This window comes from Vipera berus (assembly GCF_964194415.1).
Source record: "Vipera berus genome assembly, chromosome: 12".
Classification (NCBI taxonomy): Eukaryota; Metazoa; Chordata; class Lepidosauria; order Squamata; family Viperidae; genus Vipera; species Vipera berus.
The window spans coordinates 18,825,127-18,842,824 of NC_138215.1; the positions used below are offsets into that span (position 1 = coordinate 18,825,127).

The 17,698-nt window shown below is 42.3% G+C and overlaps 1 protein-coding gene across 2 annotated transcripts in view; it reads right to left on the reverse strand.

Annotated features, from left to right (window-relative positions):
• Positions 1-17,698, reverse strand: part of SCAPER (S-phase cyclin A associated protein in the ER) — a 79,739-nt gene that overhangs the window by 32,842 nt on the left and 29,199 nt on the right. For both annotated transcript variants that reach the window (XM_081337629.1, XM_081337630.1), the window contains 4 exons: positions 17,522-17,629; positions 13,533-13,669; positions 9,506-9,571; positions 4,916-5,027 (listed from right to left, as the gene is read on the reverse strand). In XM_081337629.1, the coding sequence (XP_081193755.1) occupies positions 4,916-5,027; positions 9,506-9,571; positions 13,533-13,669; positions 17,522-17,629 (423 nt within the window). The remainder of the gene's footprint in view (positions 1-4,915; positions 5,028-9,505; positions 9,572-13,532; positions 13,670-17,521; positions 17,630-17,698) is intronic.

Below are 17,698 nucleotides of genomic sequence, written 5' to 3' on the forward strand. Positions count from 1 at the left end.
CTGTGTCAGAAAACAGCACGGCAGCTGCGCAAATCAATCTCCCCTGGCCCTATTGATTAGGACAGACAGAAATAATGATACTTCGGGGGTGGCAGAAAAATGCTTAGGGAAAAGGATGGAGGAGGAGGAGGGGGGGAGAGAACTAGGGGAGGAGGAGGAGGAAGAGAAAGGGAAGGAAGAGGAGGAGGAGAAGGAAGGGAAGGAGGAGAAGAAGGGAAGGAGGAAAGAGGGAAGGAGGAGGAGAAGGAGGGGAGGAGGAGGAAGAGGAACAGGAGCAGCAGGAGGAAGGAGAAGGAAGAGGAGGAGGAGAAGGAAGAAGAGGAGGAGAAGAAGGGATGGAGGAAGAGGAGGAGGACGAGGACTTCTTTGTCCACATGGAAGTCTGAAAGGGTCCTCTTTGGGGAGAAGACCTGGAGTCATGCTAAGACACAATGGAAGGCATTCCAGGCTTCCATGACAGAGAATCCTGGCTTGTTCTGGGCTTCCTCTTTGGAAGAAGCAAACCGGACACCTCTCTCACACATCATACAAACCAAGAAAGCAGCTTCTCTGGTTTACTTAGTTCAGCGTTTCTCAACTTCAGCCAAGTTCACCCAAGATGGGTGGAGTTCAACTCCCAGAATAGCCTGTTTAGAGACCCACTGAATCTTCATCCCAGGCCAGTCTTCCCCAACCTGCTAGGAATGAAACTGGTTAGACAGGAACTAGCCTGGAGAAGACTGTTAGGTCAACGTAGCCCAGGGGCCTCCCAAGGTTTTGACGGACGTCTCCCTATGGCCAGGTATACCCAAAGAAAAACGTGTCGTATCGAACCTATAGATATAGGATGCAGTTATTAAGAGCGCTTCATTTTGGTCTTCAGTGAAGTAATTCATCCGGCCTTCTCGGCACTGAGTTAAAAACAACTCTTGGCAAAAAGAATTCAGAGTCCACAGAGCCATGTGTTGGACTACACATCCCATCTTTCTGGTCAGAACTGGGGCATGATGGGAGCTGTGCCACAGTGCAGCTGCAGGTTATCCAATTGATGGAAGAGTTTCATAGGCTGGGGAAGCGGATATTTTCGGAAAGATACTTTGTTCCCAGTACTTTTTATTTACTTATTGCAAAGGATTAAAACTTTGGTGAGATTTATTTTTGTTACTGGATATAAGAATTTTCCTTTTGAGCTTGCGATTATTATTATTATTATTTACTGTATGTAACATCCGATTGTTTTTTTTTTCCTGGTCCCAAGTTGTTAATTTATTCAGCCTATTTAGACTGGGAAAAAATAGGCTGTAATATTTTTTTTTCAAAAGAAGATCAATAGGATTATTCACTGATGTTTTTTGCTCTCTGCATTCACCACCCCGTGTCTCCCTGTAGTAGTACGACTTGGGGCGAATTTGCAAAGAAAATTCAATAAACGTTTGTTTAGGTTACTGTATTACGACACAATTAGCAATGGTGTAATTACAGAAAGAATCAGAAATGCAATCTATGCTACTTCCAACTGTACAACCAAAAGGCAGATATCTACCGGCGATAAGGGAGAAAATACAGGTTTGATTAAACCACAGGCTTCTTTTAAAAAAGACGTAAAGTTCATGTTTATAGCAAACCCTGGGAAAGCCCATATCTATTTTTCTATTAGCTGATGGATATCGATGCTGGTAACAAGAATCTATGTTTTCCTGTTAAAATATATACACACCCTCGCCTTACAGGGGCCAATTAAGAACAGATATTTGTAATATTGTACATATGTTTGCTTATCCTAATCCACCCCGGGGCCTAAAGAACAGTTTGTCTTCTGTAGACGATTTAAATTATTTATACTAAAGCCATGGTCCTATTACAGGGTCAGCTCCATCACAATAAACCTTTGAGTTACAGAAGTGTTGCAAGCTGCACAAAATTTGGGTTTCATTTGCTTTTTTTTTTTTTAAAAAAACCCTCTTCCCGGTTTGAACCAAATGGTAGCTTTTTAACTGGCGATATAATTTAATCCACTTTAAACCGTTTTATTCCACTGGCTACTTTGGGCGGATGATGTAAAAATTATGTCAAGGATTATGGAGAATAAAAAGAAACTTCATTAATTATATATATATATGTGTGTGTGTGTGTGTGTGTGTGACATATATATATATGTTAGCAATCTAAAAAAAAATTTACACAAATATGAGCTGTCACTGTTGTGACTACTGCCTGTCGATGGCCTTCGGTTAGGCTGAAACAGGAAATAAAGATTTGTCCCATGTTTGGGGCCTAGCAAGGTAATCTAAATAGTTAACAAGCATTTAACACACACACATATATATATAAAGTAAAGGTAAAGGTTCCCCCACACATGCGTGCTAGTCGTTTCCAACTCTAGGGGCCGGTGCTCATCTCCGTTTCAAAGCCGAAGAGCCAGCGCTTGTCCGAGGACGTCTCCGTGGTCATGTGGCCGGCATGACTAGAGGCCAAAGGCGCAGGGAACGCTGTTACCTTCCCACCGGAGTGGTCCCTATTTTTCTACTTGCATTTTTACGTGCTTTCGAACTGCTAGGTTGGCAGAAGCTGGGACGAGTAACAGGCGCTCACTCTGCATATATATATACATATACATATACATATACATATACATATACATATATATATATATACACACACACATATACATATATATACATATATATACATATATATACATATATATACATATACATATATATATATATATATATATATATATATATATATATATATATATATATATATATATATATATATATATATATATACATACACACACACACACACACACACACACACACTGTATATATTCTGTGGGAAAGATGGTTTGTTCAAATCAAGATGGGGAATTCTTCCTCCTCTTCTTCTTTCCTCCTCCTCCTCCTTCCACTTCCTTCTCCTCATCTTCTTTCCTCCTCTTCCTCTTCTTCCTCCCTCTTCCTCTTCTTTCCTCCTCCTCCTCCTCCTCCCCCTTCCTTCTCTTTTCTCCTCCTCCTTCCTCTCCCTCCTCCATAGAAGTTGGCTTTAACCTCATGTAGAAAGCCACAGGTGGGCTATCGGGTAAATTTGACCAGGACACCCATAATCCTGCACGATTCAAAGCCTCCAAAGCCGTTTTTCTCCCCCAGGGACCTTCCAATGAGCTGCCTCCTTTTCCAGAGAAGAGAAGTACCGGACGGGACCTTCAGACGGATGTCGCCTAGCCCGAATCTTTCCAGCCAGATTGTTCCGCAGCAGCATATTTATTTTTCTTCCACCGCTCGGTGGTATTCGCATTTCAATGAACCCAAACGGAGGCTGGCTTTGCCAGAATCTGATATTGTACCACATTACACTTGGCGGCACGGGTCAGGAAGCGTTTCGCCTCCTAACTTCCACCGGCTTATAAACTTTGGCAGATTTGAACTCACTTAGGAAGAGATGTGTGTGACATCCTACAGCAGCCTGGCTGGATATTTTTTTTTTAAAAAAGAGGCTCCGTAATTAGAGGGAGGGCAGAGAATTCCTGCTCAAATCTATCTTGTTTAAATTCTGTTTACTTGCAGTAATGGCACACACATGTCAGGAAAAGTTGCTGATAAGCTGCACAAAGTTGATCTTATTCTCCTGATACTCAAAACCCATTTTTTAAAAAAATTCATTTTTCAATCAATAGACAAGAGGAACTGTTCAAGTCAACCATCCTGAAGCTGGTTTTAACGGAGTGGGGGTTGGGGGGGAGGGAGGACAGCAGTTTTGTTTTAAGGTGTTAAGGATTCTCAAAGATCACAAAGACTTTAGGGGCAATAAATTAAAATTGGATGAAAAAAAAGGTGGTAGGGAATATGTTCTCCAGGACGATTCCTTCTCTTTCCAAAGTGAAGGGGAAAGCCTCCTCCTCAATCCATCGTTTTGAAAGTGATGGAGGGCTGCAACTCCTGGACTGCGATTTTAATTAAGCAAAATTCTCATTCCAATGATGATTTCAAACTGGTAATGATCTTGCTTATAGGACCATTTCAGGAGGATGTTTTTAGAGAAGATTGATCTCCTTTTAAACGTAATTGTACCGCACATTTTATGTCATGCGATAGAACCAGCCTTTTACTGGTTCATCAGTTTTAGCCTGCTAGTAATTTGCTTTAATGCAATTTCATAAAAAAAAACCTTACTGTGGAAAAAGATAAAGAACTCTCTCTCAGATGTAAAATAAAAATCAGAAAGTACAGGCAATAAAATTGAAAAGCTGATAGAGAATATATTAAATATGTAAAATTCTGGCATTTAGGTGTCAGACTCAGCAAATGCTGTTCAGAGCTTGATGTACTGATTTTGGAAAGGCAATTAATTTAATTATTAGGGGTGAAATGGAATAAAATGCCGTTCATCTCCCTATCTGGCATTAAAGAGTTTGCGGTGTTGATCTAATGATGAAAAGCTACCTAACATCAAAAACAGCTATAGCATGATAAATTTGTGAAAGAAATAAAAGAGCAATGCATTTAAAGGAAAAATTAATTTTATCACATTAATCTAATTAACATTAACTGGATACAAACAGCATTTTCCCTATATTTATAGTCAAGAGTATTTTAAAGCCACATTGGGAAAGAAGTACAAAATGGCACATCAGCCTAGTTAAGCTTTGTAATCTTTTCTGTTCATCAACCCCACAATTTCAAATATCTTCAGCACAATCACAAATATTTAGAATTTGACTATGCTTCTCCTGAATGTCGGCTTGTTTGTGGCTTATGCCAAAGTGGAAATCCAGCCACTGTGGCTTGCAAACTATGGTTTATGGCCTTGAACCAAGCCACCATGAAGATCTAAGAAACTATCAATCTTGAGCCAAGACTGCATGTAGGGAAGGAATCAGGAATTACACCTGCATCAACCTAATTTGGAACGGAGCAGTAGAAGTGACCCTTACCTCTTTTTCCAGGATCCTGGAAATCTCTCCCAAAATCCTATCCAGAGTGGAGATTTTGGTACCATCTTGAATCTGAAGCTGCTTCTGCAAATCTTTCACCAGTCGTTGTAGCCTTTCGTATTACCGAAAGAAAAAAAGGGGGAAAGAAACGGGGGGGGGAAGAGGGGGGGGAAAGAGGAGGAAATAGCATTCAGAACTGGGAAAGTTACATTTCAGTAATATTTCAGTTGCGACCATCTTCACTGCACGATGATTAAAAGAGACAATCAGTACCACGTCCTGGGCACACCGTGGGACTTCTAGGTAAATGGGCACGGGAGAGGATGGGCACAACCGACTCTCTGCGGGGGTCTTCAGCTTTTTCCTTGGTTTGCCTCTACAAGGCTCTAAAATATTCTTGAGCACTTTTAACATTAGCCCTCAAAACAAGAGGAAACCCAGACAGGCATTGGGTCATCCACTACCAGACAGAATCTGGAAGGAAAGACCACAGTTGCGGGGGGGAGGTGGGGAGGGGCAGGGTGGGATAATCAGCCTTGCCTTAAGTTCTTTTCAAGCACTGAAAAATTCCTGCTGGAAATCCCAAAATGTGTCACAAAAAAGGGTCTTCTCTGTGGTGGCCCCTTCTTTATGAAACATCTTTCTTTCCAAGGTAGGACTGGCCTCCACCCTGTTGCTTTTTCTGAAAGGCCCTAAAAAACGTGTCCCAAAGGTGCTTTTTCAGGAGGCAAACGGATTTTCTGTGTTTTTCTTTGAAGACGTTTCGCTTCTCCTCCAAGAAGCTTCTTCGGCTCTGACTGGAGGGTGGGGAATGGAGCCAGTCAGAGCCGAAGAAGCTCCTTGGAGGAGAAGCGAAACGTCTTCAAAGAAAAAACAAGGAAAGTCCAGTTGCCTCCTGAAAAAGCTCCTTTGGGACAACCATGACCTGGACAATGGAGAATCTCCATAGCCCTAAAAACGTGGTTTTGTCAGTGGGACTGGGGAACATGAATGGGGACCGACCAAGTGGCTGATTTCCTTGTGTCGTCGTTACCACGGGTGGTGGGTTGTTGTTTTTTTGATGGGTTTTTATTAAATGGTGGATTTTTTTAAAAAAAATTTAAGCTACCTGGAATAACATTATGTGTGAGCTGGGCGGCTATATAAATTAATCAATGCATAAATAAAACTGCACGTTGGAGCAGAACCAGGAGTCCTGGGCAGTAGCTAAGAAATCTTTGGGGGAGAATCCCAAATCTCAGAAGCTCCCATTTCATCCCCGCAGGGAAGAACTTCAGCATCCCACTAGTTTCGACTCTGCGCAAGGCCGTGGCGCCCCAGAGCCATCACGCGATGGCTTTCGGCCCTTGAGCAAAACGGGAGTTTCACAAGCCAGTGTTTGTGAGTTACTCTATTTCAGTAAAAGGCAACATGCCGCTTCTTTTCTTGGCTTGTAGGATGCCTGGGCGTCGTGAAAACTAAAAACAATAACCTGCCATTGAACGGGTTAGCACTGATTTCGCAAAACTAAAAGAGCATTTTTAAAAGGATGCATCCATCGCTGCACTTCAAAGTGGCAACTTCGAAAAGGTGAGAGCGCATCAGGAAATCGTAGAAATAATACAGAATAAATAGTAGATGCTCTGAAGGAAAATGTATCAAAACAAAGAGGGCAAGTTAACAGCAAGTAAATAAGCTGCGCTGTGGTTTTTTATTTATTTATTTATTTATTTATTTATTTTTTTAAAGTTGCTAGTTTCCTCCACGGTAACTAGGAATTCAAGATAACTGTAATCCCAAGAGATCTACAGAACGGGGGAAACGGTTCTAATGCATTTAGGACCACAACTCCTATCGTAACAACTACAAACTGGCTTGGAAGCAATGTTTATTTTCTGAAATAGTTTTATTCAAAAACTGAGGTTTGTTTTTTTTTTTAAAAAAAGAACACATACCTTCCTGTCACTAGCAAGCATTTCGTAAGGCAGATCGTTTAGTTTTCAAGAGACAACTGTACATTCTGGCTTCAGAAACGTATTTCCAGTTCTAATCAAGTCAAATGGAATTCTACGTTTTTACATTTTCCTCCCATACATTTCTTTTTAAGACTCATCGTAAAACCGTCTTCTTCCTCCTTTTCCTGGCTCGGTGCAGACTATAAAATTACCTTTCCTTTTGATTACTTCATTTCTGACCATATTGCTTAAGTTCTTGGCCCAGATTGAGGTGAACTTTGGACTGAGCTGTTTGCTGGCTCAGAGAAGTAAATCTTTTTTCCTGCTTTCAGACTCTTCTTTGGTGACAATTGATGGGAACTCACAAACCTCTGTCAAGTATCAGGATGTGGGAGAAGTTAATTTTGCGTGTATTTATTTGATGGATATGCTACCTTGCCATCTGATTGATGGCAATGGAGTTGTGGTTTTTTTTAAAAAACAAAAAACAAAAACCTGAATCTTTATTATTTTAGAAGGGTTCCCCCCCCCACCCACCCCAAGGTTGAAACCAAAATGAGACTGCCAGGATTTTCTATAAGGTTTTTCCCCCCACTTCTTTCCATAATTTGGAAATGCAGGTAAGATGCCAAATTGTAAAAGAAATTGAGAGTGGAACTGCACCGCTGAAGAAGCCATAACCTCCAAAGGTTATACAAAGAAGATGCTTCCACCTTCAGATCTGCAAGAGCCACCAGTGACGTTTCCACCAAGAGACTTCCAATGGTGTTTTAGTCTACCTCTTAAGAAGTCAAGCCGAAGGAAGAAAAGAGAGTTGGGTGGAAGATGACTCCGTCTTCCATGATTGTGGATGCTCTAGGAATTATACTTCAGTTGGATGTGGGTAATTGCCAGTGAGAGGGGCATATTCCTGTTCGGGGCACCAATTGAAGGACAGCTAAAGACCTGGTTCCATTCTTCTTAAGCAAATTTCTAGTCAGATGGGCAAAACCACCCAGCATAAACTACTTCTGACATCTCAAAGGGGCAGCGTTATACCAGCTCATGACTTCTGGGTATGCAAGCCTCTCTCTTTTTGCTACACCCACCTTCTTTAGATTTGTCAATATTTATAGTGGCAACAACAAGCTGTGTAAGAGTATTTACATTTACAATTGGTTGCAACATTGCCTTTAATCAGCACTACAGTCACTGTGTACATTGGAAATGGTAAAGCTAGATGCAAAGTTTATTTTCTTGTTTTGTTCCATAAAGGCAATTTAGCTTCTTATCCTATTGGCAATGGTTCTCTAATTACGTCTCTCCCCAAAGGCATGAGCGGCAAGTTTTTTCTGCCTTTTTTTTTTAAACCATCCAAAGGCCCACAGCAAATCCTAAACCTTTCCCGCCCCAAAAACTAAAATAGGAAACCATCTTCCCTTTTAACAAGAAACTCAAGATTACGAGTGTACCCAGGACAGCGGCCAAAACAGGCCCGCCGAGGGACAAGAGGGAGCTTTAAATAGCGAAGAAGGAAATCTACACCAAAGTTTAAAGAAAGGCAAGGAAGAGGATGCTTATCGGATCAAAAAAACAAAACAAAACAAGTACGCAAAACCTTTAGAGCTGGGCCCAAGAAGATTAAACAGGTCGGGATGGAGGGTTAACAAGGGGAAGACCAGGAAAACCAGTGGGGGGAAATTTTTATGGGCAAAACTGGCCCATAGTGAACAAAGGATCCAGTTTATGACCGCCATGTCTGATTCACTTAACTGCCCCAGAAAGGGTCATGAAACTAGCTCCATCATGTGATGACCCACTTAAGACGATTATGACGTACGACCGTAATGTAAGTTGAGGACTAAAGGTAAAGGTAAAGGTTCCCCCGCACACGTGTGCTAGTCGTTTCCGACTCTAGGGGCCGGTGCTCATCTCCGTTTCAAAGCCGAAGAGCCAGCGCTTGTCCGAGGACGTCTCCGTGGTCATGTGGCCGGCATGACTAGACGCCAAAGGCGCACGGACTACGTGTACACAATTATATTAGCTCAGTTCCATTTCTTTCCCTTCCAGTCACCTGTTTGTTTATCTGTTCTTCCTAAATTGTCTTGATGACCAGCTGAGAGAACTAGGTGGAATAGTTTCTCAGGAAGAGGAAGGATCGACTGGGTGGGTGGGTGGGGGGATATGATAGCTGTCTTTCAGTACTAGAGGGGGCTGTCAGAGAGAAGAGCGGGGTTGACTTATTCTCCAAAGCACCTGAGGGCAGGACAAGAAGCGACAGATGGAAACTTAACCAAGAGAGATCTGACTCATAGAGAAATTTCCCGACAATTAATCAGTGGAACGACTTGCCTCCTGAAGTTGTGGGTGCTTTATCACTGGAGATTTTTTAAGAAGAGTTTGGGCGACCATTTGTTTGAAATGGCAGAGGGTCTCCTGCCTTGGGTTAGACTAGAAGACCTCTGAGGCTCCTTCCATTCCTATGAATCTATGTTCTATACAGCTTTCAAATGGAGCCTCTCACAGTTCTGTCACCGATTCATCAAAATGCTTCATTTCTACAACTCTAGCAGCTGCAGACCTCAAAAGTTAAAGGTACCAGAATGGGACAGGCTATCTCACACACAAGATAATTCTGTTGTGATGGACCAGGCTTTCATCCGGAGGAAGGACTTACTTTGCTTTGTACGGAGACTCGTGAGAGGCATTTTTTGATTCCATCCCGTTTTCATACTCCTTTGCCCTAAAATGAAAAGGAACAGTGGAAAACATCAGTTACGGTAGGGTGTATATAAAGCACATTCTGTGCTGGCCATTTTGTTCAATTTAACATTTTTATCTTCTTCTTTCTCACATTAAAGAGGGAGTAGAAATTAATGGGCTCCTTTAAAACCTTGGTTAGTTTGAAAGTCATTCTATTCTGCCAAACCATGTTTGCTACTCCCAATCCTGCTTCAGTTTCATTCATCACATGGCAAAATGTTTGAAGATTTTATAAGCTGCAGCAAGCCCAGCGGTTGTACGTAGTATTAGAGAGATTTAAAGCTATCCAGGTTTGATGGTCCTCTTCCTTTGATGTTGTAGAAGGAGGTGTGTGTGTGGGGGGGGAAAGAACAGCAAACTGCCCCTTATGCACTCATCCTGACCATTTCCAATGTCAGTCAAGTGTCCCTAAGCGGATGGGGTGTGCTAGACAGACAGATTGACGTGGGCGGCCAAGCAGGGAGACGCTCTGGATACGAAAAGCTTTTAAGGCTGGGATAAAAAGACTGGGGCTCTTCCGAAGAAGAGAAAGGAAGGATTCCGAAGCAGACACGAGGGGCTCAGACAAACAAGCAGGAAAGTTGAATTTCAAGTTTGTCTCAAGAAGTTCACTTCTCTAAGTTTGGCAAATATTTATCTCCCTGAATACATGGCCTGGGGATATTTCCTCGCTGGCTTATGTTTTCCATACCCTTCTTGATAACAGCGTTTTGATTAACCCATCAGACTGAGTGACAGACATTGTAGGGGGAAGGCGGTGTAACTCCAGTGCATAAAATCAGGAGAAGTTGTTAGCACAGATTCCAGCTAACACATTTTATTACAAAGCACAAGCATTTTGAAGTTTTTGACACTTTTTTTTTAAAAACGCCGGGATGCTCCTGCTTTACTCTCCTGAGGTACTAAGACTTGAAATCCAGTATTTGTTGAGAACTTGAGGTTGGGGTTATTATGCTATGAATCACTTCCTTTTATATTACAAAGTCCTATTGAATGTGGTAAACAAAAGTTTTATCAGGCTCAGTATGCTGGAGAGGAAAAAAAAAACCCCACTCAACTCAATACATGAAACTATCTGGAAAATAAATCTGAACGCAAAATAGTCCATGCCGTAAAGATGCCATTCAAAAAGGGGGAACATCTGCTACCTCAATACACAGCTGTACAATGAAAAGGGCTAAACTTCACAAAAACACCAGAGAAAGATCTTGGGGGGGGGGGAATTGGAACTCGGTTATTATATATGTTGACTGTGGCGGGAATTCTGTACGTGCAAAAATGGAAAGATATGTTAATTCCCACAATGGAAGAACGGATGGAAAAACTGATAGAGCTGGCAGATATGGCAAAAATAACTGTTTTAATTAAAGAAAAGAATGCATCCGGCTTTGCTTCTACTTAGAAACAGCTTCTGGACTTTATGTGTGAAACAAACAAAGAAAAAGGAAACTTTGATTTTAGGTTTTAATGATTAATCTACGTTTATTATAGAAATGGCTATTACTTGCTAAATACGTAAAATAAAAAGTTGAGGTTGTAACTGCATTTTCTGTTTGACTGCACTGAAAAATGTGGCCAAATTCTGTTATGCTGTATGCAAAATTAGGCAAATTTGTAACTGCCCGGTGATAATCCAGCACCAATTGCAATGTATTTTTCTGTCTTGTCTTCTATTTTTATTTTTTACTATTATTATTGTTTTAATGCTTTCATTTGCAATGCTGGCGTGTGACCGCAATGAAATTGATTGATTGATTGATTGGGTTTTGATGTTTAGATTTGGTTTGTTATAGAAATGGCTAGTACTTACTAAATGTGTAAAATAAAAAGTTGAGGTTGTAACTGCGCTGAAAATGGTTGGAAGTCACTGCTTCCCCCCCCCCTTTCCTTTTTACTTCGCACTCCACTTCTTCTTCCTCCCCTACTCCCTTTTTATCTTTGTGTCTATTTGTATTTTTTATGTTAAAGGTAAAGGTAAAGGTTCCCCTGCACATGTGTGCTAGTCGTTTCCGACTCTAGGGGCCAGTGCTCATCTCTGTTTCAAAGCCGAAGAGCCAGCGCTTGTCCGAGGACGTCTCCGTGGTCATGTGGCCGGCATGACTAGACGCCAAAGGCGCACGGAACGCTGTTACCTTCCCACCGTAGTGGTCCTTATTTTTCTACTTGCATTTTTTATGTGCTGCACATAAAAATGCCACAATGGGTCGTGTGAAAAACCGTCATAAGCCACTTGTTTCAGCGCCGTTGTCAATTTGCACGGTCGCTAAACGAATTGTTGTAAGTTGAGGACTACCTGTTGGGGTTTTAATATGTTTTTAATTACTGTTTTAAACTTGGGCATTATATTTAATCGTTTTTTAACTTTTGTATTCTGTTTTTATATTTATTGCCCTGTACACCGCCCTGAGTCCTTTGGGAGAAGGGCGGTATAAAAATATAATAAATAATAATAATAGAAAAAACTTCCAACTAAAAAAAACTTCCCACCCAAAAAAGCAAAAGGCAGATTCAACAGGACTCCATGCTGGTATTTTATGGCTGAGTCTGGATTTCGACTAAGTGGAAGGAATCTAGGAAACCGTTTAAAGCAGGGGTCCCCAACCCCCCGGTCCGTGGACCAGTACCGGTCCGTGGCATGCCAGCAACTGGTCTGCACAAACAAGCAAAGCCCCAAAGGCAGCACACAAAAGAACACACCCTCTGGTCCATGGAAAAACCTCTCTCCACAGAAGCGGTCCCAGGTGCCCAAAAGGTTGGGGACCTCTGCTTTAAAGTCTAGGCTGAAGCATGGATATTCCGCTTTGGGATCCTCCAAACTCTGAAACTACGACAATCCACGACATGCCCCCCCTTTTTTTTAGTCTGTTGACAAATGGCAGGTCTGACAATTCACTTTCCCTTTTTAAGATATTTCTAACTTTCTTCGTGGTGGCAGGCAAGAAAATTGATTAAAGCCAGCCTGGGGATTTGACACTCCGGCCGACGAGCTTCTATTTCTTGATTACTATTGATTTTCTTTGATACTTCATTTTAAAAATCGATAGCCGGGAAGAAAAATAGGCCCAGTTTAGACCTACTTAAACCTGCTCTTGTGTTCTGGGAGAGGGCAGAGTTTTGGCAGGGCTTTGGCGTCCAATTAGGAAGAAAGCTCTTAGCAGGTGAAAGGCACGGCTGGATCAATACGCCGCTTTCTTCCTCAATCAGAGAAAGTGGCCATAAATTAGACTCATCAGGGCTATTTTCAAGATGTTCCTAGAGCAAATAACTTCAAAAGGTTTTTGCATTTTTTTCCCAGAGTTTTACAGCAGCTTTTCTGAAGGGCAAAAATAAATAAATGTAAGCCTTTTCATGCAAGACTGTGTGTGTGTGTGTGTGTCTGTACACGAAAAGACACATATACATATGTCTATCTCTATCTCTATCTCTCTATCTATTCTTTTGCATGAAAAGGCTTACATTATAAATAATATTATATATATAAAATTACATATATATGTATATAGGTAGTCCCCGACTTACGTCACAACTGAGACCAGGATTTCCGTTGTTAAGTGAGACCTTTGCTAAGTGAATTTTGCCTCCTTTTACAACCTTTCTTGCTGCAGTTGTTAGGTGAATCACTGCAGTTGTTGTTAGTCACACGGTCGCTAAGTGAATCTGGCTTCTCCCTTGACTTTGCTTGTCAGGAGGTCACAAAAGGGGGATCACGTGACCCCGGGACGACGCCACCGTCCTAAATGCGAGTCAGTTGTCAAGCATCCGAGTGTAAGTCACGTGACCACGGGGATGCTGCCACAGTTGCAAGTATGAAAAACGGTGGTAAGTCGCTTTTTCCAGTGCCGCTGTAACTCTGAACGGCCACTGAAACAACTACCTATAGATATGTTTATATGTGCGTATATGTGTGCGTGTTTGTGTCTGTGCGTTTCCAAAGCCGATACCTTGAGTTCATCCGTGCCTTCAGCTTCTTGGCTTTCTTTTTTGCCCTCTGCCTGTCTTCACCGTCTTTAACGGGCTCGGCGGGAGCTGCGCTTTCCACCACGATATCCACGATGTACTTCTTTAAGGACAGGTGTTCCTAGAAGAAGGGGGACGCAGAAAAGGTGGCACCCCACACGCTCGCTTCGGTTTCTGCACGGGGTGTTAAAAACTAGTCGGTGTCGGAAGATATTTTTGCTCACGGGATGGTTGTCCCTTTAAACTGCCCAAGGGAAGCAACGGAGCCGGCATTAGCTTCCGAGCAGTTCACACAATCGAATGTGGTCCAGATGGTAGCAGTGTTTAGTATTCTCCGTGGATACAGAACAGGTAATCCTCGGCTTACAACGGTTTATTTGAAGTTACGATGGCACTGGAAAAGATGACTTGGGACCGTAGGCAAACTCTGCCCAGAGCTAGGAGTTTGATCCTGACTGGCTCAAGGTTGACTCAGCCTTCAGTTCTTTCAAGGTTGGTAAAACGAGGACCCAGATTGTATGGGGCAAATATGCTGACTGTAAACGGCTTAGAGAGGGCTGTAAAAGCACTGTGATGCGGTATGTAAGTCTAAGGGCTACTGTTACCTTCCTTCCTTCCTTCCTTCCTTCCTTCCTTCCTTCCTTCCTTCCTTCCTTCCTTCCTTCCTTCCTTCCCTCCCTCCCTTCCTTCCCAGTGGTCAAAATGCAGCATTGCTGGCTGACTCTGCCCACAGTCTGGAGTTCAATCCTCACCAGATCAACATCGACTCAGCCTTCTATCCTTCTGAGGTCGGTAAAATGAGGACCCGATTGTTGGGGGCAAATAAATATGCTGACTCTGTAAACCGCTTAGAGAGGGCTGTAAAAGCAATGTGAAACAGTACATAAGTCTAAGGACTATTGCTATCGAAGCTTAGATTCTAATGTGCACATCAAGGAGTGATTCAATTCCCCTCCACTAAGCTAAGCTTTAATCAACCAGCCGAGTCAAGCAGAGAGGGGGTGGTGGTCCTCAAATACACCCCCATTCTGCATCTAAACAACCAACATCCCGAATTAGGCGCCAGAAAGGAACGGAAGAAGCTCCAGAAAAATCTCCCATCCCCAATCCCCATTCTGCTAACAGTTGTAAGGCCGTCTGCCGTGCTGGCTTTAAGTGGACAGCCCCTCCATCATCCAGGAAGCTGCCACTGGCTTACGGCCAGCGATGCTCGGTACCCATCAGCCAAGCGCTTCTCCAGTTCCTAAAGCTGTCACTTTGCATTAATCTTGGGTGGAACCCGATCCCTGACTATTTTTTTTCTCTTCCCAACCAGCCAAAAAAGAAGAAGGCGGGATTACAGGCGGTCCTCAACATACGACCACAATGGAGCCCAAAATGTAGGTAGCTGAGGAATTTGGGAAGTGAGTTGTGCCCCACTTTATGACCTTTCTTGCCCCAGCTGTTCAGTGAATCACTCAGTAGCCTGGTTGTTAAGCGAATCTGGCTTCCCCACTGACTTTGCTTGACAGAAGGTCGCAAAAGGGGACCGCGTGACTCCAAGACGCTGCGACCGTCGTGAAGCAGTTGCCAAGGCTCTGAACTTTGATCACGTCACTGCGGGCATGCTAAGAGTGAAAAACGGTCGTAAGTCCCTTTTTGCAGCGCCATTTTAACTTTCGACGGTCACCAAGCGAAGCGAGCAGCTGTAAGTGAAGGACTGCCTCCAATTCTATGTGTTCGTTGTAATCTAGGAAACGATCAGAATTTGACCTTCCAGAAATAATAATAATGATAGCTAGAAAAAAAAATAACAAAATAGCCTGATTTGCAAATTGAAGTTGAGCAATTGTGGAGGAAGAAATACAGGAGCCCTTGCCGCAACACCCAAAGGGCTGCCTAGAAACGTGGGAATTTTGAACTTATCAGACCTGAATATTCCTTGCGGGGAAAACCACGTTACTCCTCGGAACTGCCTATATACTCAGACGTTACCTTAACAGCTCTGAGGTCCTTGGTTAGGACTTGAACTGTTAGGTTTTTACCAGTCCCAGACTCTGAATTGAATTGAAGATGGTGATGATGATAATAATAGTGGAGGAAGGAATAATAATAATAATAATAATAATAATAATAATAATAATAATAATAATAATAATAATAATAATAATAATAATAATAATAATAGGTAAGGACTTGATAGGTAGACAAAAATGCCAAATCCAGTCTGAACATCTGGCTAACTGTGCGATAATAACAATAACAATAATAATAATAGAGGCATGGAAATTTTGAACTTATTAGACCTGAATATTCCTTGCGGAGAAAACCACGTTACTCCTCGGAAATGCCTGTATAGTCAGACGTTACCTTAACAGCTCTGAGGTCCTTGGTTAGGACTTGAACTGTTAGGTTTTTACCAGTCCCAGACTTGTGAGTCGAACTGAAGATTAAACCTTAAATAATAACCATCCCCCACCCCCACGGATTTGGATTCTACACTGTGATCTTTTGTCAATAGGATTTTCCGAATAATCAGTATGGAAGCCCTGTGTGGAATTGACCTTTCCGAAGGAGTTATTTCAGTTGTGCGGCAAGTAGCTCTTACCCATTCTGGGCTTAAAACAAAAATGTGTCAAAGATCAAGTGTATGTTATCTGAAGTGTCAAGTGCAGGGGGCTAAAGGTGAAATTTCATTAGGTCAGAGGTAGTATAAATAAAAATCTTATACATCAGAGAAGAAGGGTCATTTAATATGAAGGCATCAGAGGTGAAAAGCAATAACTTTAAGTAGGAATAGTGCACTCACCTAGAGGTGCCTTCATTGATTAAAAATAAAATGGGAAACAGAGAGAAGTAAAACTAAGCTGACTCAACCACATTATTTATTCCTGTATTTTGAAATTGTACTCTTAAGTACACAAAGCATAAATGTGGCTGTTCTAGAGGGATATAAATTTTGCCCAGAGCTGTACATAGCAAGAAAGAGCAAATTATATTAAAATTCATCATAATACTTTGGCTGACGTAAGTGATTAAACCAAATTAACAAACAATGGAGTACTTCCAGGTTCCAAGCAAAATGAGGCACGTTCAGAAAAGCTCTGAGCTCTTAGGAGAGTTCAAGAAAGACATGTTTCTGCTAAATATGTCCTGCAAAGAAGAGGGATCTTGAACGCAGGGCTGGAAAAGAAGAGTTGGTCCATGACTGAAAGTTTCTTTCAGGACTTCCTTAGGAATACCTAAGCGTTAATGGATGGCGTCAAAAGACCCCATTGACCAAAACACCCATTGATGAATGAAGCACCAGGACGTTGATACAATCCGCCACACCAATCCCAAAGAAACATCAGAAAAGCCGAGTGTAGCATCCTCTAAAAAGCCACACTTCCAAAAAGCTCACAAAAGTCAGCTCCAGTTTTCCCGACCAGTTTAAGTCCCACTGCAGCCAGCAACTGGTATCTCTCCATCTTCTTGCTCTGAGTAGGACAAGGTGGCCTCAATGGAGTTTTCTCCCGCAAATGCCTCTAATCTTCTGGCTGGCCATCTAGACTTATAGCCAGCCACCTATCTCCAAATCCTCCAATTAAGGTATGTTGTTGTGTTAAATCCCAAGCTCTGACCCAGTGTTTCTCAACCTGGACAACTTTCAAGATGTGTGGACTTCAACTCCCAGACATCTGGGAGAATTGCTGCCTGGAGAATTCTGGGAGTTGAAGTCCACACATCTTAAAGTTGTCCAGGTTGAGAAACACTGGGTCAGAGCTTGGGACTTAATACAACAACATACCTTAATTGGAGGATTCAAATGAATCCAATTCAAATCCAAATTAATCTAATTCAAATCTAATCTGCTGCCTTCTACACTGTGCTGGATTACGAATCCCTGATTCTTCAGCAATTGGATAAAGGCTGTGCCAACCTAACAGCCATTTCCTGTCGGATAACAACATTGGGGGGGGCGGGGGGGAGGTGGGGAGGAGAAAAGACTTACCACTTCTTCATCGGAAAGTTCTCGGCCTTGGATGCTGCTGTTCTCCCTCACGGCGTGTTGATGCTTTTTCCCCTTAATGTGGCTAAAGAGATAGACTTCCGAGGAAATCTGGAAAGGGTGCAATATTTGCTCAGTTCATTTGTGCCCAAACCTGGCAAAACCCACCAACATATCCTG